Here is a 22,604-nt window from a genome sequence, read left to right as displayed (position 1 = left end):
ATGCGACGCTCCGTATGATCGGAAAGCGTCGGTTTGTTACCAGTTACAAATAAAATTAAAGTAGAATTTACGTGCCCATTCGATAGAGCGGTCCCAGATTAGTTTAATGCAATATTTGTTTTACCACTAGGGATTAAAAAAGGACAGAAAAACACGAAGAATAAACATTGCGCCAGCAGCGACAGACCATGTCGTCGCGAGCTGTCCGTCTGCCGCAGCGCAACGAAGTCGCTGTAGAGTACTGCTTATTCTCAGTGTTTTTCTGTCCTATTTAAAACGTAACGCAAAAACTAATACTGCATTAGCCTAATTTTGACCCTCTCTATCGAATGGGCGAGTAAAATTCTTCCTAAAAAATCATTTTGTTTGTCGCGGAAGCAAACCGACGCTTTCCGTCGACACTGGGTGAAGCGTGAAAGATGTGATGAACAGTATTCTTTTGGGCTGACTCCAGCTAAACACTGTAAAAACTAAATTGCAAATATTTGCCAAAACACCGGAGAAAATGCGCTTGACGACTCTTAGGAGGGATACCTTGTATATGCATGATGAATCGGAACTCCTCCGACAAAATTCCGAATGTTGCTTCGGAATATTTTCTGAGTATTTTGATATAAGGGATCCGGGATCTGCGATGGCTGTTACAAAGTAACAATATAATTACGATTTTTCTTCTTTGTTATCAGATTTATCTTTGCTTCTGTGAATACATTTTCACAACAATGAAAACGCATGTATTACACAATCACCAAAACGTGGGAACACGAAAGCATCCGGTTGTTCGTGGGCGCCTATGTACCGATGCGTAACTAGTGTGATGTGGTTGCCGCCGATGAGGAAACAGCTGAGCAAGGCGTCGACGTGCCGCTTTTCCACGGCATTCAGTGAACGCATTTACAAGAAGCATATCGGCCGATTCTCAGTCCAATGTTAATGTACAACTAACAACGCTGATAAAACATACTCAAAACAGGACCGAACAGTACTGAATGCAAGCTTGAGGACCAAGAGGAAAATAGATTTCCAAACAAGACAAGTCACATGCCGTCGATATTTGCACTGTTGTGCACTGTTTCAGCGCAATATAGATAAAAACCTAGCCGGGGGAAGAACCCAAACGAAACGCAAATACTCTGTAAGAAGAGGCCGTAGACGGCGGGTACCTGTCGAAATATCGTTTGTTGTCGACAATGTCAGCCGGCTGTATTTTCACAATTTGCTCGAATTGTTGTAATATGTCAGCAACTTCTGAATTTTAATCAACACTCACCTCTTATTCATGAAAAGGCCTAGATTGATCTCTTATACCAAGCAGTTTGCGTGCTGTTAAGGAGAGGGCAGCTCTTTGAATTACACAGGGGCGTCTCGTTCCCCATGATTAACGCTTAGCGTGAAGTCTTTACTTCATAAATGATGAACACCATGATATTTTTAACTCTGCTGCCACCGCTCGGAAACAAACTCAGTTCTGAGCGCTACCTGTGGAAAGCTAATTATTTTACAACTCGTTTCCAGCATTTCCTTTCGAAAATTCTCTATTGTGTTTCATCACAGGGAGATTAGGTAACAACCGGAGCAATAAAATTTAATCTGAATTTCTGTAACTGTCTGTTAGCGGTTCACGTGAATGATGACTTCACAACAGTTATCCATTTTCTGTGAGAGGTAGAGCGAAATAGAGACAGACGGAGAGAGACAGAGAGAGAGAGAGAGAAATCTCCAAGTCGCTGAGCCGACTGTCAACCCGTTCACTTCACTCAAGGAAATGTTTTATCTGAATTACCAAAATATATTTCAAAATACATTTGTTTAATAAAAACGAGGTTCGAAATTTTTAGCCAACCTCTGCGTTATGTTGAAAAGTAATATCTCTGTTTTCTGTGTAACTGCGATTCTAAGAGCTTTCTGTAATGACACTGGAAGTCTACCATATGAAATATAAAGTATTTGCCGATGACCCCCTAAATATCTAGACAGCTTTCCAGATCAGTAATTCGCAACAACTAAAGTGATGGTGATTAAGGCAATAGACTAGCAATGTGGCTTAGCGATGTACAAATTCTCCTCCAGCCACCCAAATTGAAAGTCTAGAAGATTTTATTCTGGCATGACACGGCATAAGACTACAATCACTCATCCAGATTTAGTTTCTTTGAAAACAGAGGGCCTGTTTCCTTCCCGTCTCCTCTATTTAGAGCTTATGTTCCGTATTCAACCACTTCCTTGGCGACGAGATATGAAAATTCGATGCAGAAACTGCAGTGTGCAAGTCTTTCCCACAAAAAATCCTTAAGAGTTGTTCCTGTGGAAGATAGAATTGGCAACATATTACACTTTGACCGATTAGTTACTCGACAGATGAAAACATGCTGCAGTTGCGTTGTGAGAAAGACCGGCAAGGGAGTACCACATGGTCATAATAAGACAGAAGCTAAAACAGTTTCAGGTTGAGTACTGACCGGGGGAAGCGAATAGGAGACTCACGACACAAATTCTCAAGACGACATTTATAAATTATAAGCTGTTCGTAATGCCAGGGTACAAACAAACGAAGGAGATCATCTCAAAGCTTTACGTAAAATTTTTAGCATTTTATTCGAAATACGTAAATTCCAAATGAGACTCATTGTCAAGCAATGAAGTTTTCACTGACATCAACTTCTTGTCACTTTTTTTTCCGTTGCTTCTTATCTTTCCGGAACATCTATTCACACATTGTCTTTGAAATACACTGCTGAGCAAGTTAGCTGAAAATCCACCTTTGTTTGAAATTTTAGTAATCCATCACGATTTGAAAGTTTACTACTAAGAGTGATTTACCATTTAAGCTGAAATGGACCTTTGAATTTTTTGACTAATTAAAGTTGTTTGTTACTCCAAAACTTAAACCGGGATTTTGACTGTCGCAGGCAACTAACAACAGCCCATACAATCAGAGTAGATGTACTATACGCCACGACTCAAATATATAATTTGTCACCCTTCTTCCAAAACTGAAACATGCTGAAAATTGTCAGACAAGACACACAATTTAGAGGAAGAAATGCTTCTGAAACAGAAACTGTTCACTTTGGAACTATAAATATCAGCATTACAGTATCTGAAGTTTGACCAACGTTGCAGATGTCACTAACGTTTTACATCTCTGATAAATTAAAAAAGGGCCTATTTTTGGAGGCCTCAGAGACGACAGAATAGTTTCAGTACACTGTATGGTCTATTGGATGATAAAAGTTGTACGACAGTCATCTTATTGTGATATCACTTCGTGTGAAATAAAAAGAGGTAGAAAAGGAGAACTCGAGGCTTGCCCAATATATTGCAACGATATTTCCTTCCTTTATGAAACACGAGAGATGACAGCGTTACAGCTCTTGACTTTTTAAACCATATTACTGTTTTTCAGGGACGGACGGTACACACGAAATTGTAGCGAACTCGTACGTTGTCGTCTGGGCTCCAACGTCGATGTTACCATCATAGTATCAACCGAAAAATTCAGTCTTTGTTCCTGTGTACAGCTGGTGCGTTATTTTTATCGCTGGTTAGGTGTCACATGACTTGTTTGAGTCACAGACAAAGAGAGAAACTGAAGTCGCTCAACAGAGGAAAGGCCACTGGACATGAATATACGAAAGAACTTGCCGCTCTTCTAGCTGCAGTGTGCTGTAGGCCCTAGAGGATCGAAGCGTACCTAATGATTGGAAAAAAAAGGACAGGTCATTCCAGTTTCCAATACTTGTCGTCGAACAGACGCACAAAACTATAGGCCTGTATCTCTCTGACGCCAGTCTGTTACAGAGTTTCGGAGCACGTTTTATGCTCGTGATTATAACATTACTGGAGACCGAAAATATCCTGCGTAGCAAACGAAATGGTTTCCGAAAACAGCTAGTGAAACCCAGTTAGCTCTCTCTCTCCGTCCACGAGATCCAGAAAGCAATAGACACCGGCTCCCAGGCATATGCTCAGGCCCTTGTCTTCCTGAAGGCGTCCCGTACAGTTTCGCACCACAGCCTAATGAACAGAATTCGAGTGTACGAATTTTCATACCATCTGGATGATTGGACTGAAGAGTTTCTACCAAACAGATCATAGCATGTCACTCTGAACGGACAGAAGTCTTTAGACGTAAGGGTAAGTCGGGCGTGAAACAAGGGAGTGATACAGGACCACTACTTTTCACAGTATATATAATATGCAGATGAAGTCGGAAATTCCGTGAGACTTTTCGCGGATAATTCTGTTGTATGCAGAGAAGTCGCAACGACAGGAAATTGTAGCGAAATGCAGGTAGACTTGTTGAGGATCGACGCTTGCTGCAGGGAGAGGCAACTGACCTTCAAAATAAATACATTTAAATTATTGTGAATACATAGACGGAAAGAATCTTTATTGTATAATTACACAGTTGGAGAACAATCACCCGAAGCAGTTACTGCCATAAAATATCTAGGACTAAGGGGACGGAGTGATTTGAACTGGAACCACTAGGTAAATTTAATCGCGGGCTAGTCAAATGCCAGCTGAGAGTCACTAGAAAAACCCCCAGGAGATGTAGCCCACCAACAAAAGAAGTAGCTCAGAAAACGCTATTTCTACCAATAAATGAATATTCCTTGTCAGCCTGGGATCTGTACCAGATGAGATTGACAGAGGAAACGGGGAAGATGTAAAGAAGAGCGGCACGTTTCGTTACATGTACAGTTAGTAAGGGCGAAAGTGTCAAGGAGATGCTCTGCCAACTCCAGCAGCAGACGCTTCAAGAGAGGTGTTCCTCATCACGGTATGGTCTGCTGTTAAAATTCCGAGACTCTACGTTCCTAGAAGATTCAATCAACATATTGCTTCCTCCTACGTATATCTCGCGCAACGACCGTGAAGATAAAATTCTAGAGATTCGAGCCGAGGCAGAGGCGTATCAGCAATTGTTCTTCGCACGAACTATATGAGACTGGATCAGGAAAAGGGGTAAGTGCCAGTGGTACACTACGTACCCTCCGCCACACACCGTAAGGCGGCTTGCAGAGTACAGACGCAGATGCAGAATATGTCTGCCGTTTATGGCAATCATATGACATTCCTGTGATCTGTGAAAGCAATAAAGGTCTCGTGGTTTAGTAAATGTTATATTCCTGCTGAAAGTCATTGGATCAAACGATGTCATCTATGCAATGACTGACTTTGTCCGGTCATAGCCTTGGACGAATCACGCGTTCTCCTTTTCACCTAAACATATTTTGGCACTTTGTTCCACAATCAGCGCATTATTTTATTACTTGGTTTTACGTTAGGTCGTGTGTATGACTGGTCGCGATAGATAGTAGAAGTTTTCCGCTAATGTGGTTCTCAAATGAAATGTGTATTTAGTGATTTTCCGATTGAAACATGGTCATAAATTTTAGTTTTCTTTCGTGTGCTCATCTGAGTCTAATATTTTTCAATTTTACGTAGATTAGACTAGTTTCTTTCTGTGTTCCCTGACTGCATTTTTATATTAAGCTTGGAGCCTATATGAAGTGCACTGCTAATGTTATATAAAATCTTTATTCTGCAGTTTCTGTTAAATCAATTATGTTTCACGTGCCTTTCATGTTGTTTCAGATGGCGTTCTCACCGATGTAGCTACTCGCATGTCCAATTTCATTCCAGGTATTTTCCAAATTTATTTTTCTTATAGCCATTTTCATAATATAGGGGGTGTTAGGGGTATAAGTGTAGATATTGTGATCATTGCTACCTTAATGTGTATCCTCCTCAGTGTTTCTTTTCTCTGCATCTAACAGTCTTCGTGCTACCAAGTTATATACACTAGTAGCCATTAAAATTGCTACACCAAGAAGAAATGCAGATGATAAACGGGTATTCATTGGACAAATATATTATACTAGAACTGACATGAGACTACATTTTCACGCAATTTTTGCGCATAGATCCTGAGAAATCAGTACCCAGAACAACTACCTATGGCCGTAATAGCGGCCTTGATACGCCTGGCATTGAGTCAAAAAGAGCTTGGATGGAGTGGGCAGGTACAGCTGCCCATGCAGCTTCAACACGATACCACAGCTCATCAAGAGTAGTGACTGGCGTATTGTGACGAGCCAGTTGCTCGACCACCATTGACCAGACGTTTTCAATTGGTGAGGGATCTGGAGGATGTGCTGGCCAGGGCAGCAGTTGAACATTTTCTGTATCCAGAAAGGCCCGTACAGGACCTGCAACATGCGGTCGTGCATTATCCTGCTGAAATGTAGGGTTTCGCAGAGATCGAATGAATGGTAGAGCCACGGGTCGTAACACATCTGAAATGTAGCGTCCACTGTTCTAATTGCCGTCAATGCGAACAAGAAGTGACCGAGACGTGTAACCAATGGCACCCCATACCATCACGCCGGGTGATACGGCAGTATGGTGATGACGAATACACGCTTCCAATGTGCGTTCACCGCGATGTCGCCAAACATGGATGTGACCATCATGATGCTGTAAACGGAACCTGGATTCATCCGAAAAAATGACGTTTTGCCATTCGTGCACCCAGGTTCGTCGTTGAGTACATCATCGCAGGCGCTCCTGTCTGTGATGCAGCGTCAAGGGTAACCGCAGCCATGGTCTCCGAGCTGATAGTCCATGCTGCTGCAAACGTCGTCAAACTGTTCGTGCAGATGGTTGTTGTCTTGCAAACGTCCCCATCTGTTGACTCAGGGATCGAGACGTGGCTGCACGATCCGTTACAGCCATTCGGATAAGATGCCTGTCATCTCGACTGCTAGTGATACGAGGCCGTTGGGATCCAGCACGGCTTTCCATATTACCCTCCTGAACCTATCGATTCCATATTCTGCTAACAGTCATTGGATCTCGACCAACGCGTGTAGCAATGTCGCGATACCACAGACCGCAATAGCGATAGGCTACAATCCGACCTTTATCAAAGTCGGAAACGTTATGGTACGCATTTCTCCTCCTTACACGGGGCATCACAACAACGTTTCACCAGGCAACGCCGGTCAACTGCTGTTTGTGTATGAGAAATCTGTTGGAAACTTTTCTCATGTCGGCACGTTGTAGGTGTCGCCACCGGCACCAGCCTGAAAAGCCAATCATTTGTATATCACAGAATCTTCTTCCTGTCTGTTAAATTTCGCGTCTGTAGCACGTCATCTTCGTGGTGTAGCAATTTTAATAGCCAGTAGTGTAATTTACTACCTAACGTTTTCTCCTTGGTCGTTACTGCACCAAGTGGACTACACTTGTTGGTCTAGACCAACTGTTTTGCGCCTATGCGTGCACACTTTAACAGCTGACATGCTGCTCAGGGGAAAATAAGCATAATGGGTTGCTCTTCCCAAACTTGGAGGCACCAACCAAGCTGAAAATATACTATTTCTAATTGTTAGTCTGAAAATTGTGTAAATAATGATCTAATGTTGTTCAGTGCGCTGCCGCCAGTCAGCAATGAAATATATCTGCACTTATACCCATAAAACCCTGTGTGTACTACACCTACAGCTTTCACTGAAACTGATATAGCTTTACTTTGTTAATAAGCGTGGCCAGGTTATATCGACTAAGTAAGGCACTGTCTCGCAAAAATGTGAAGCACCCAGCAGGAGGCAAAGAAATGAAACGGCACGGGCTGAGAGGATATATGATGTTATTTCATTGATTACAACACTGGGTCAAATTTACAGAGAACTACGCAGTATGAGCCCACTTATCTGTATGATGTTGCATCCCCTATGGCCTGGAGGCATGCTCTGATTTGATTGGGAGAACTGTGAAAAGACGGTAGTATCCTTTCCTCAAGCAAGCTGTTCCGCAAATGTTGTACCGTAATTGGTCCTTGATATCCTGGATAATGAAGTGGGGCGGAGCTGACGTTGGAGTTAGTACCACACATGTTTTATCGCGGCCATGAGAGTACCTCAACACCACGCTGATTGTTCGAGACACGTGACTTATATGGACGTGCAGTGTCCTGTTGAAAAATATCGGCATGATATTCCCACATAAGGGGTAATACATGAGGACGCAGAATGTGCGTGACGTACCGTTGTGTCTTCAGAGTTCCCACAAGCACTACCAGCCGTGACATGAAGTCGTTCCTGATTGCGGCCCACACGATGGAATAGCACCGCTGTGCCTCTCCAAAACAATGGAAGAATAGGGGCCTTCTACATCGACATCTACATCCATACTCCGCAAGCCACCTGACGGTGTGTGGCGGAGGGTACCTTGAGTACCTCTATCGGTTCTCCCTTCTATTCCAGTCTCGTATTGTTCGTGGAAAGAAGGATTGTCGGTATGCCTCTGTGTGGGCTCTAATCTCTCTGATTTTATCCTCATGGTCTCTTCGCGAGATATACGTAGGAGGGAGCAATATACTGCTTGACTCTTCGGTGAAGGTATGTTCTCGAAACTTTGACAAAAGCCCGTACCGAGCTACTGAGCGTCTCTCCTGCAGAGTCTTCCACTGGAGTTTATCTATCATCTCCGTAACGCTTTCGCGATTACTAAATGATCCTGTAACGAAGCGCGCTGCTCTCCGTTGGATCTTCTCTATATCTTCTATCAACCCTATCTGGTACGGATCCCACACTGCTGAGCAGTATTCAAGCAGTGGGCGAACAAGCGTACTGTAACCTACTTCCTTTGTTTTCGGATTGCATTTCCTTAGGATTCTTCCAATGAATCTCAGTCTGGCATCTGCTTTACCGACGATCAACATTATATGATCATTCCATTTTAAATCACTCCTAATGCGTACTCCCAGATAATTTATGGTATTAACTGCTTCCAGTTGCTGACCTGCTATTTTGTAGCTAAATGATAAAGGATCTATCTTTCTGTGTATTCGCAGCACATTGCACTTGTATACATTGAGATTCAATTGCCATTCCCTGCACCATGCGTCAATTCGCTGCAGATCCTCCTGCATTTCAGTACAATTTTCCATTGTTACAACCTCTCGATACACCACAGCATCATCTGCAAAAAGCCTCAGTGAACTTCCGATGTCATCCACAAGGTCATTTATGTATATTGTGAATAGCAACGGTCCTATGACACTCCCTTGCGGCACACCTGAAATCACTCTTACTTCGGAAGACTTCTCTCCATTGAGAATCACATGCTGCGTCCTGTTATCTAGGAACTCCTCAATCCAATCACACAATTGGTCTGACCAGCTGGCCAAATGGGGACCCACAATCAGACCGCTTTTAGATGTTGATAACGCTGTCTCCCACGATTACGTTGCATTTCCGTGTCCTTCACAGTGATCACTCAACATCTGAGCATGTTCATGCTTCTTATATACGCTACCAGGCTTCGTAACAGCCCAAAACTCGAGCATAACTAATACTCTGGTGGAAGTTCTATCAGTCGCAGAGACATACAACTCTAATGATTTAAATACCCACCAATAGTTACGTCGATATCTGCCCATATCTTCTGGGTGCTTCACTATTTGTCAGGCAATGTATTAAATTACTTTTAAGGATAATAATTTAATCTAACATATGTTATTGCAACACAAGAATTACAAGAAAATTTCTCCTTTCTTCTTACGTTGTGAGATGCTATTGGAATCACAGTAATGCGTTTACTCACTAACACTGATTACGTGTAACTGATGAATATGATGAGAGTGAAATGATGAGGTACACAGTGCAGTAAAATAAATGTAACCACCCTCTATGTTCGACGTCAACGTGCAATAAACACTCACAGACGGCAGGTGGCAGCACCAGCAGTATACGGTATATAAAGGGTGTCGGGGGGACGCTGAAACAGTCCAGACGTTGTAATGCGGAAACATGAGCGATTTATCTGACGGCCAAAGGGCATGAGCATTGACTTTGGGGCCAAGGGTGGAAGCGTTTCCGTATCGGCTAAATTTGTAAGCTGTTCGCTTGTCTCTGTGGGTGAAGTATACCATGCATGGCAAAATGGCGCTGTCCAAAAACCGCGCCGAGGCAACGGTGGTGCATCACGGGTCATAGATGACAGGGGTTGACGACCGCTGCAGAGATGAAGTACAGGCGAATAAATGTGCAGCTGACCACCCAGGTGAGCCAAGGGGCTGTCAACAGTGTTTCCTCAGCGACCGTTTAGCGAATGTTGCTGCGTATGGGCATGTACCATGCTGACTGCTGTTCATTGGCGACAAAAGGCTGGAATTTGCACCCAAGTACCGCAGCTGGACGTCCGCTAAATCGCGAAAGGTGGCATTTTCGAATGAATGACGTTTTATGTTTCATCTGACTGAAAGAAAACACCGTGCAACAATCATCGGGAGGACTCAGGCCACAGAATGCAGCCTCATGGTCTAGATAATGCTTTCGTGGAATTTCCTGAGTGATCTTATCATTCTGGAAGGCATCATGGATTGACCCAGGTATGCATATATCGTTGGGGTTCATGTCCAACCTTATGTGCAGATTGTTTTTCCTTTGCACGATAGCATCTACCAACAGGACAATGCAACATGTCACGCAGCTCGCAGAGCACCAGGATGAGTTAACTGTAATCCCCTGGCCAGCAAACTACCCGGATGCAAACCCAATTTAGAATCTGTGGGACCACCTCGATCGGGCTGTTCATGCCATGGATTCTCAGCCGAGAGACCTAGCGAAGCTGGCCACAGCACTGCAGTCAGGATTTCTCAATATCCCTGTCGGTACCTTTAAGAACCTTACTGACCCTCTTCCTGCAGGTCTCGCGGTGGGCTGCGCTGCAAAAGTTGTTATTCAGGCTTATGACAGGTAGTCATATTAACGGAACTGGGCGGTGTCTAAGGCACATTAGCTGCTGAGGAACCGTACATCTGAAGCTCGGATGTACAGGAATTAAGGGTCGTCTATCGCACGTATGAAATATTGAAACGTCCTGTGTTTGTCATTCACCAAGAGAACGAACTTCTGGATAACTGAACACTAGAAAGAAATGTGATGTACCATCATGAAAAACTTTTAATTCTATAGTGGCAGTAATTTATTACTAAGGACCCGTTAGGGTAGCCGAGAGCGCTAACGCGCTGCTTCCTGGACTCTGGTAGGCGCGCGCCCCCGAATCGAATCCGCGCGGCTGATTAACGACGAAGGCCGATGTGCCGGCCAGCCTGGATGTAGTTTTTAGGCGATTTTCCACATCCCGGTAGGTGAATACCGGGCTGGTCCCCATGTTCCGCCTCAGTTACACGGCTCGCACTATTCCACGCATTACACTCGACGCAGACAGTTGGGGTACACTAATTCCGTCCCGGGGGGTACAGGGTGGCGGCAGGAAGGGCATCCGGCCACCCCTTAACCATTAACATGCCAAATCTGATTAACGATGGCTGACCCTGCGTAACTGCGGGACAAGGCTCAAGCGATATATAGATAGATTGATAGATAGACAGATAGATAGATAGCAATTTATTACTAAGGGAAGATTAATAGAATAGAGAAGTTAATAGTAGTGACATAACAAATATAGTATGGTAGAACAAATGTAAAAGTGTTATTCTGAAAAAGTTATTTTGAGCATTCAGGTACGAAACAGCATTGAATGAATGTAAAAGTGTTATTCTGAAAATGTTTTCGTTATATGAGCATTCACGTACAAAACAGCATTGTCTTCTACTGGTTTAACTCAGTTAAACCGCTGAATAAAAGGATATTGTCGCCAAGTGAAGGGTAGAAATGGAAAATGTTCAAAGTCCCATAAAAGAACTAGTTTTCAGTGCTATTGGGTTCTAGGTTCTCTGCTATATGCTTCTAGAATTGTTCTAAGTGTCAGTGTGGAGCATGTGTTTCAGATATTCATTACTAGAAGGTGCATGGTCTTTGTGCTGAGAAGTGCTTCCCTCAGGAGTTCAAATGCCGTTCTGGTACATACACCTGATTCCTTTGATTCTAAAGAGCTTGCGGAGTACCGGAGCAGACCTGCGATTGGATTCAAAACTTTCTTGCAGACAGTACTCAACACGTCGTTCTTAACGGAACTAAATCGACAGATGCAATGGTAATATCCGGAATACCACTGGGAAGCATGATGGGACGTTGCTGTTTGCAATATATATAAATGATCTAGCAGAAAGCGTCGGAAGCTCTTTAAGGGATCTTCGCTTTTGAATTATTTCTTTTTCAACATCTAATCCCAAGAATGGAACCATGTAGGGAACAGAAGCCAATACTAAGAGATTTTTATTATTCTCTTGTAAAAAATAAATGAGAAATCTTTTGTCGACTGAAGTTATATAAGTTAAATAATTTTGGGGTATTTTTGTACTTGTATTATCTCAAATAAACCATAGCTCCTCTGTATTAATGACAGTTTGAGCAAGAACTTTCTTACTGACACTTAGAAAATGGTTCAAATGGCTCTGAGCACTATGGGACTAAACATCTATGGTCATCAGTCCCCTAGAACTTAGAACTACTTAAACCTAACTAACCTAAGGACAGCACACAACACCCAGTCATCACGAGGCAGAGAAAATCCCTGACCCCGCCGGGAATCGAACCCGGGCGCGGGAAGCGAGAACGCTACCGCACGACCACGAGCTGCGGACTGACACTTAGAACCAGTCAGTTTCCTGGTCTGGCACTTATAACGTTATTAATAAACTAGTTATTTTCAAATTTATTATTTTTTGTATCAATGAGGTGGGCAGCATAAATATGTGGAATCAGAATACCTTCTCAGTATTTTGGATACAAATAAGCTATGAATAAGAATAGGTACATAGCCTTGCGGTTCTCCTGGCAGGTGTGAGACTTGGCACTTGGAATATTTTCCACTTCCATTCGCAAATAACTGCTGTTTTAAAATATTTAATTGATATCCTCTGCTGTTGGGCTCTTAGTGTTTGTTAATAGGAGAATGGTCAACAGATACTAAAAGTTTCTTAAACCAGTGAAAATTCTACACAGTCCAATCATATTAATGTGACCATCCGTCAAAAGACGGAATAACAACGTTCTGAATCGTGGATCACTGCTAGTCGTGAAGGAGGAGGGTCAGTCGGGTTTCGGAAGATACCGACAGGGATGTGGAGCCATGCTGTGGCCAGCTGCCGTAGATCTCTCGGTTGAGCACGAACAGCCTGATCGCGATGGTCCCACAGTTTCTCGACTGCGTTTAAATCCGGTGAGTTTGGTGGCCAAGGAAGTACGGTAAACTGATCCTGGTGCTCTTCGAATCGTGCACTGAGAGCTGTGTGACACATTTCCGCGCGGGGTAGCCGTGCAGTCTAGGCGCCTTGTCACGGTTCGCGCGGCTGCCCCCGTCGGAGGTTCGAATCCTCCCTCGGGCATGGGTGTGTGTGTGTTGTTCTTAGTGTAAGCCAGTTTAAGTTAGTTTAAGTAGTGTGTAGGCCTAGGGACCGACGTCCTCAGCAGTTTGGTCCCATAGTACCTTACCACAAATTTTCAAAATTTTTTTGTGTGACACGTTGCATTACTCTGCTGCTAGGTGCCACAGTGCCGAGGAAATAAAAAACTGTGTTTGGGGCTCGACATGGGGCCCAGCGATAGACGTATAGTTTTTATGTATTGCGCCTTCCAGAATGACGAAATCATACAGGGAATGCCACGAAAACACTACCCAGATCATAACGCTCACTCCTGCAGCCTGGACGCTCCCGACTATTGTGGTAGGGCAATATACTCCAACGACCATCTCTCCGACGTAGAGTAAAACGTGATTCATCTGAAAAGGCCACCCGTAGCATCCAGTTGCAGTACTGGCGAGCAAATTCCAGCCTTCGTCTCCAATGGACATGAAACAGGAACCTGCTGTGGCGGCCCATTCGCAGCAATGTTTGCTGAACGCTCGTTGAGGATATATTGCTGGTAGCCCCTTATTTCATCTGGGCGGTCAATTACTCAATAGTTGCACGTTGTTTCATCCGTATACTTCTCTGCAGCCGTCGTTCACCCGTATCGTTTATGACCCGTGGTGCACCACAGTTGTCACGGCGCCAGCTTTGATGGCGCCGATTTGCCGTGCTCGGCATACTTTAACCACGGCGATACGGGAACAGTTTAAAGACTTAGCCATTTCGGGAATGATTCCACTCTTAACTCGTGGCTAGAAAGCCAATAATAACGCCCTTTTGGGCGACAGATAAATGGCCCCGTTTCCGCATTAAGACAACGTCTGGACTTTTTCCGTTGCTGGCTGGCTGACTGGCTGACTAAAGTTCCGACCTAAGGCATGAGTGGGGGCAGGATAAGCACTTGCGTGCTATGCCTACAGGACCTAACTTTGTTTGGCAGGGGGAGTGTCCTATCGGCCATGGGGGTCCTCTCTAGTGATAGGGGTGTCCCCTGGGAGTGTTGGGAAGTGACGTGCCGTAACCCGAAAACGGTCACGCAGTGGCAGAACGCCAGTATCCTCATGGAGGAGATGAGAGGGGTAAAACCGGGGGAAGCGCAGCGCGAGCCTAAGCGCCCTGATTTGGACCCATTAGAGGCAGGGTATCCCAGGAGTCGGCTGCATTGCCCCACACCACGGCCGCTTACTCCAACACTGGACGCACCAGTGTTAGATACAGCGTGGTGGAGAGACAAGGTCGACTCCGGATTTAGCGGGGTGTATAGGACGCGAAGTCTCCCTATGGCACTGCTCTTGACCCATAAGATATGTGGGACCCAGGTGAGCTGCTGGTACAATCGCTCACCGAGATATGTGGCACTTTTTGACCACGGGATGGGGCCTCCCGCGGTGTGTAGGGATTCCACATTAGGCGGTATCTTCCGCTCTGTGAAGGTAGCTGCCTGACTCTTCCCTGCATTAAACTTACGAAGCTACCTCGTGGCCCAAGCACCAAGTGCTTCACAGCCTTGCTGGAGGCGGCGTCCCATGTGGTGCACATTCATACTGCGAGTGAACAGAGCAGTATCGTCAGCATAGAGGACGAACTCTGTCCACTCGCGGTGCATCAGCCGTGAAAAGAGAGTAAAGCAGGAGGACAAGTACGGACCCCTGCGGCAAACCAGCACTGATGGGCCTGACGGTGGACATACCATGGTCTGCCCGGACGTGGAACGTCCTGCCAGAGAGGTATGACCTCAGGAGGATTCTGCGACGTCGACACCCCGTGCACAAATAACTTGTCCACGAGGCCATCGCGGCACACAGAGTCAAAGGCACGGGAGACATCTAGGAACACTGCGCCAAGGTATTCGCTCGTCTCCAATGCCCTCATCGCATGCTCCACGAGACGGAGCAACTGGTGGGACGTGGCGTGGCAGCCACGGAACCCGAACCGCACATCAGGGAGAAGATGTTCCTGGTTGACGTCTCGAAGAAGACGCTTCGCATATAGCCACTTGAATACCTTCGAGAGAGATAGTAGAAGGCTTATGGGCCTGTAGGTAGACGGTAACCTGGGGTCTTTGTCCTACTTCGGGATGGCCACCACTTCCGCATTTTTCCATACGTAAGGACAGAATCCCGAAACAAGAATCTGGTTGAAAATATCCTCCAGATGAAGATGAAGTTCCGGAGGCAGATTTCTGAGTAGTATGTTTGGGATGCCGTCGTTGTTCCACCGACACCCTCTATATACCGTCTACTGCTGGTGCTGTTACCAGCCGTCTGTGGCTGGTTATTGCACGCTGACGTCGGACATAGTCCGTGGTCTTAGTAATGTGCTGGACTGCGTATGTCAGTTCCTCATACGTGTGCATTAGCTTAGTAGAACAAGTTCGGTGGTTTTGGTACCGTACATGAGTAACGAAAGACATAGGAGGATTCCCGGTAGTAATGGTTGTATTGGCAGGCAAACAAAGATAAAAGAATGTGTAAGAGACAGAATGCGAGCTGAAGACTTCTCTTCGATTTCTGTTGTTTCTTTGTTTACTTTGCAAATAATTAGAAACGCACATCGTTCATTATTAGTCCATTGATTATTTTGTGTATACTTATGAAATATAAAAAGGATTTTATAAACAAAAATCGCATTTCTATAACGAAAGCAATTACTTTTGATGCATGTACAGCACACATGCACACACACAAAAAAATCTGTAGAATTATTGTGAATTTGTACTCAATAGAACGTTCTTCTTCATGACCAAGGGCAAGAGTTTCCTGTTATTGCTGATAAGTGCAAAAATTGTTTATGAATAACAGAAATAAGTTTTATATAAGCTCGACAAAGTATTGAATTGATGTTTTATATGTTTTCCCTTTGCGTTCTTCTTTAAATTTTACCTTTTTTCTGGAAATTAAGTTTTCTAGCGCTATATGATAAATCTGCATTTTTAAAATTTTTATTACAACACCTCTCTGTTTCACGTTGCAAACAAACAATTTTCGAATAAAACCTGAATTAAATATTGACAATTCCGAGTTTGTTATAAATACTGTTTAGTTTTAAGAACTATATAGAACAATATATACAGGTGTCACGACAATGACGTGTTGTTATACACACATCAAAAAAAGTCTTGCTTCAGCCCGGTTCCCAGAACGCCTGAAGACAGACGTTGACGGTGGATATTGCATCACAGACACTGCCCCTTTGACTGTGCAGAGATGTCACTAAACCCGCCCAAATATGTAAACAACCATGCATGAGCATCGCCTATTAGACGGAGAGGGTCCGACAGCCGATCATTTCCCACCAGGAAGGAGGTACACGGCACGTGTTGTCTGCAGTTCAACCATGCCTAGACGGTCAGTACCGCGGTTCGATCGCAATGGCTCGCAACAAGTGAAGTGTCTCGGAGTGAACCAAAGCGATGTTGTTCGGACATGGAGGAGGTACAAAAAGACAGGAATTGTCGATGACATGCCTCGCTCAGGCCGCCCAAGGGCTATTATTCCAGTGGATCACCGCTACCTACAGATTACGGCTCGGAGGAACCCTGGCAGCAACGCTACCATGTTGAATAATGCTTTTCGTGCAGCCACAGGACGTCGTGTTACGACTCAAACTGTGCGCAATAGTCTGCATGATGCGCAACTTCACTCCCGACGTCCATGGCGAGATCCATATTTGCAACCACGATACCATGTAGCGTGTTCGAGATGGGTCCAACAACATGCCGAATGGACCGCTCAGGACTGGCATCACGTTTTCTTCACTGATGAGTGTTGCATATGCCTTCAACCAGAAAATCGTCGGAGACGTGTTTGGAGTCAACCCGGTCAAGCTGAACGCCTTAGACACACTGTCCAGCGAGTGCAGCAAGGTGGAGGTTCTCTGCTGTTTTAGGGTGGCATTATGTGGGGCCGACGTACGCCACTGGTGGTCATGGAAGGCGCCGTAACGGCTACACGATACGTGAATGCCATCCTTCGACCGATGGTGCAATCATATCGGCAGCATAGTGGTGAGGCACTCGCCTCCATGAACGACAGTTCGCGGACCCATCGTGCACATCTCGTGAATGACTTCCTTCAGGATAACGACATCCTTCTACTAGAGTGGCCAGCATGTTCTCCAGACATGAACGCTATCGAACATGTCTGGGATAGATTGAAAAGGGCTGCTTATGGACGACGTGTCCCACTAACCACTCTGAGGGATGTACGCCGAATCGCCGTTGAGGAGTGGGACAATCTGGACCAACAATGCCTAGATGAACTTGTGGGCAGTATGCCACGACGAATACCGGCATGGATCAATGCAAGAGGACGTGATACTGGGTATTAGAGGTACCGATATGTACAGCAATCTGAATCACCACCTCTGAAGATCTATCTGTATGGTGGTACAACATACAATGTGTGGTTTTCATGAGTAATAAAGAGGGCGGAAATGATGTTTAAGTTGATCTCTATTCCAATTTTCTGTACAGGTTCCAGAACTCTCGGAACCGAGGTGATGCAAAACTTTTTTGATGTGTGTAGATACGTATACAATATCACGTAAAGTGAGTGGTTGAGGTAGACTAGTGAAACAGCCAAGCCAAGCCCATTGCAACCCTCAGGTGTCTTCTTTCGCCGACTCTATAGCTTTGGTCGCGTAGCGTAACAGTTACACTGACCTTCAAATGTATGGTAGCTTAAGAACCTATGATAATATCCTACGATACACGTTATGTTGCTTTATAACTTTCAGTGAGAGGTATCATGATTCCCATCTCAAAAGAAAACTGTTAGCCTCTTGATTTATAGACGATAGCACCAAACCGCTGCGTCACCAACGTTTTGTTTTCAGTAGCTGTCCTTTTTGTTTTACAACCGATACAGGTAACTGCATACATGATGCGTATTTACTTATAAAAATAGCTGAGGTAGCCTACATTCTTCCCAGATCCAGTGATGTCGCATCAGAGATGCAGTATGTCATGTAGTGCGTCTGCCCTCTGTTCTACTGAAGTAAGCTGGTCTGACGCGTTACGAATCTAACTCTTTACTAAATAGAGCACTGTTGAAGAAATCAGTGTTAAAGGAATCTCTGCTTCAATTCATACTGCCCTTGTCAGCCGACATCTATGCTTTAATTCAAATCAGTGTTCCTTTTCTCAAATGCAGCACATTACTACAATCCAGTAACATAAGATAAGATAGGTGAGATGTTGGAGATACTGAAGCAAATTTAAAAGAATTACGTATATATCTTGCTTTAAAGGAGCTCTAAATTCTGTTACGAATTGTATAATAGATTACATATAAACTCCATGTGCATGACGTAATCGGAAATCAAATTTCGCTTCGATTATACATCACCCGATTTAGTTTAGATTACTTGCAGTCAGTTATTTATGTCAGGTCTAAAATACTGAGTTTCACAGAAACTTAAGAAACGTAGCTATTCCAGAAAACAAGAGGTCAGCAGTCACAGTCAAGCTCCTTTCGGGAAAAGATAATCTCTGTCTAATTCGGTCAAATATGGCTAAGTCTTGAAACGTCGTGGGAACGACTTTTTAGATTCGACATGCTGGAGTGCGATAAGCTGCATACTATAGCATTTGATGTTGACTTTGGACCACGGATTACTCTGTTGTTTCATTTCTATCACTAGATCGAAAGGAGAACAGATGCTGAGACCAGCGTCACGCCCTTGAAGTTCTCCGCGTCGATTCATCGATCCACCGCGTTCCGCCACAAAATGCTTTCGTCAAACAGTTGCCCCGAAGCGCCGAATGTTGCTGAGAGCGTGCGGAACGTTCGTGTAATAACCGACGGGTAATTACGTGCGAATACACGGAAGAACCGATTGCATTTCTGTCAGTATCTGAACTTGATGCTTAACGTCAGAAAAATATCTAGACTTAAGGTAACCTGTAGCCGACAACCGAACCGGGGACTGAAGCTCTTACAAATCAATTTCAGATCGTCATAACTTTAGTAAAGTTCCCTTTCACTGTTAGCTTTCCACAACAGTTACCTGGCATAAGAATGTACTCTTTCACGTGTATGAAGGGTCATAAACTGCAAATAAAATTATATAATCTCTAATCACTGCCATCCACATAGCACAGTTATCCTGTTAACATACTGTGGTGAGAAAGAGTACGAAATGAACTTCAGTATTACAGATGGAACACACATTAAGAATTCATAATTTTCGGAAACAAACTAATGACTAGTATCGTTTTTGCCACCAGCGACAATCACACATTAGAGTTTCCTGTCCCCTGGATGTAGAGGACAGTAAAATTGGAAATGCATCTTAAAGTCTACTACAGGTATTTTTAGTCACTGAGCGCATGCGCACTGTACTATTGGTACAGGTTTTGGCATTAGCCATCTTCAGACCTTCTGGAGCATACAGGTTGGTCCATTCATCGTGACCGGGCCAAGTATCTCACGAAATAAGCGTCAAACGAAAAAACTACAAAGAACGAAACTTGTATAGCTTGAAGGGGGAAACCAGATGGCACTATGGTTGGCCAGCTGGATGGCGCTGCGTTTTTTAAATTAGGAAGCCCCATTTTTATTACATATTCGTGTAGTACGTAAAGAAATATGAATGTTTTAGATGAACCACTTTTTTCGCTTTGTGATAGATGGCTCTGTAATAGTCACAAACATATGGCTCACAATTTTAGACGAACAGTTGGTAATAGGTAGGTTTTTTAAATTAAAATACAGAACTTAGGTACGTTTGAACATTTTATTTCGGTTGTTCCAATGTCATACATGTACCTTTGTGAACTTATCATTTCTGAGAACGCATGCTGTTACAGCGTGATTACCTGTAAATACCACATTAATGCAATAAATGCTCAAAATGATGTGAGTCAACCTCAATGCATTTGGCAATACGTGTAACGACATTCCTCTCAACAGCGAGTAGTTCGCCTTCCTTAATGTTCGCACATGCATTGACAGTGCGCTGACGCATGCTGTCAGGCGTTGTCGGTGGATCACGATAGCAAATATCCTTCAACTTTCCCCACAGAAAGAAATCCGGGGACGTCAGATCCGGTGAACGAGCGGGCCATAGTATGGTGCTTCGACGACCAATCCACCTGTCATGAAATATGCTATTCAATACCGCTTCAACCGCACGCGAGCTATGTGCCGGACATCCATCATGTTGGAAGTACATCGCCATTCTGTCATGCAGTGAAACATCTTGTAGTAACATCGGTAGAACATTACGTAGGAAAACAGCATACATTGCACCATTTAGAATGCCATCGATAAAATGGAGGCCAATTATCCTTCCTCCCATAATGCCGCACCATACATTAACCCGCCAAGGTCGCTAATGTTCCACTTGTCGCAGCCATCGTGGATTTTCCGTTACCCAATAGTGCATATTATGCCGGTTTACGTTACCGCTGTTGGTGAATGACGCTTCGTCGCTAAATAGAACGCGTGCAAACAAATCTGCCATCGTCCCGTAATTTCTCTTGTGCCCAGTGGCAGAACTGTACACGACGTTCAAAGTCGTCCCCATGCAATTCCTGGTGCATAGAAATACGGTACGGGTGCAATCGATGTTGATGTAGCACTCTCAACACCTTCCCGGCGGGGTCAGGGATTTTCTCTAAGTTCTAAGTTCTAGGGGACTGATGACCATAGATGTTAAGTCCCATAGTGCTCAGAGCCATTTGAACCATTCTCAACACCGACGTTTTTGAGATTCCCGATTCTCGCGCAATTTCTCTGCTACTGATGTGCGGGTTAGCCGCGACAGCAGCTAAAACACCTACTTGGGAATCATCATTTGTTGCAGGTCGTGGTTGACGTTTCACATGTGGCTGAACACTTCCTGTTTCCTTAAATAACGTAACTATACGGCGAACGGTCCGGACACTTGGATGATGTCGTCCAGGATACCGAGCAGCATACATAGCACACGCGCGTTGGACATTTTGATCACAATAGCCATACATCAACACGATATCGACCTTTTCCGCAATTGGTAAACGGTTCATTTTATCATGGGTAATGTATCACGAAGCAAATATCGTCCGCACTGGCGGAATGTTATGTGATACCACGTACTTATACGTTTGTGACTATTACAGCGCCATCTATCACAAAGCGAAAAAACTGGTCCAACTAAAACATTCATATTTCTTTACGTACTACACGAATATGTAATAAAAATGGGGGTTCCTATTTTAAAAAAACGCCGTTGATATCCGTTTGACCTATAGCAGCGCCATCTAGCGGGCCAAGCATAGCGCCATCTGGTTTCCCCCTTCAAGCTAGACAAGTTTCGTTCTTTGTAGTTTTTTCGTTTGATGCTTAGTTCGTGAGATATTTGGCCCGGTCACTATTAATTGACCATCCAGTATATAAAAGAAAAAGTACAAATAATGACTATATTACAACAAATGTAATGACCTACTAGTCAGATCTAAGTAGTCTCTACTAGTAATAGAGATTCGACGTGCAAACGTAGTAGTTTTTCCCACTGCTCAACACAGAACGTATCTTATCGTTAATTTTTTGTGTACAGTTTCTACACTTCACAATTTTATTGCTGCAGATAGATGGTTTTGGCTTCTATACGTATTCATGCATAGATGAAACAGCGTGCTTCGTAATGTCTGATATTCAATACATGATTTTTTAAGAAAGAGGAAACACATTACATTAAAAAAGACCTGAATTTTCATTTAGGGCCGGCGGGGGTGGCCGAGCGGTTCTAGGCGCTACAGTCTGGAACCGCGCGACCGCTACGGTCGCAGGTTCAAATCCTGCCTCGGGCATGGATGTGTATGATGCCCTTAGATTAGTTAGGTTTAAGTAGTTCTACGTTCAAGAGGCTGATGACCTCAGAAGTTAAGTCCCATAGTGTTCAGGGCCATTTGAACCATTTTTGAATCATTTTTCATTTAGGTTTTACAATAGTATACGTAATAGAAACAAAGGAAGAGTAAAACAGTGATAAGTGTGCATGCTAACTTGTTTTTATTAGAATATAGGAGACACTCTCTGAAACCAGCTATATAAACCAAAAGTAATTTAAGTCCATAAAATTATACACATTTTTCTCTTTTTTTTATTGTTAGTTACTTGTGGCCGTGGTAGTCTATTGGGAGAAGAATTAGACTCCATTTCTGAAAGCTCCGGCTTCAATCCTGGACAAGGGAGGTGACTTTTCCTGGTTCCAGGCCATCCTTAAAGGCCCTAGGTCCTCTCCAGGTGCTATAAAATGAATCTTCCCTGTGTCTTTCCCGTGGGTA

At 44.0% G+C, this 22,604-nt stretch overlaps 1 protein-coding gene across 7 annotated transcripts in view; it reads left to right on the top strand.

Moving 5' to 3' along the window:
• The window catches only part of LOC124555410 (serine/threonine-protein kinase NIM1), a 510,029-nt gene that overhangs the window by 156,640 nt on the left and 330,785 nt on the right, over window positions 1-22,604 (top strand). For 6 of the 7 annotated variants that reach the window (XM_047129307.1, XM_047129308.1, XM_047129312.1 and 3 more), the window contains exon 2: window positions 5,605-5,652. In XM_047129307.1, the coding sequence (XP_046985263.1) occupies window positions 5,634-5,652 (19 nt within the window). In that variant the 5' untranslated portion in view covers window positions 5,605-5,633. Of the gene's footprint in view, window positions 1-5,604; window positions 5,653-22,604 lie in introns of those variants that run through there. The other variant, XM_047129313.1, reaches the window with a different exon arrangement.

Source organism: Schistocerca americana, chromosome X, assembly GCF_021461395.2.
Source record: "Schistocerca americana isolate TAMUIC-IGC-003095 chromosome X, iqSchAmer2.1, whole genome shotgun sequence".
Taxonomy (NCBI): Eukaryota; Metazoa; Arthropoda; class Insecta; order Orthoptera; family Acrididae; genus Schistocerca; species Schistocerca americana.
The sequence above is the reverse complement of the archived record's forward strand: the minus strand, read 5'-3'. Positions and strand labels throughout refer to the sequence as shown.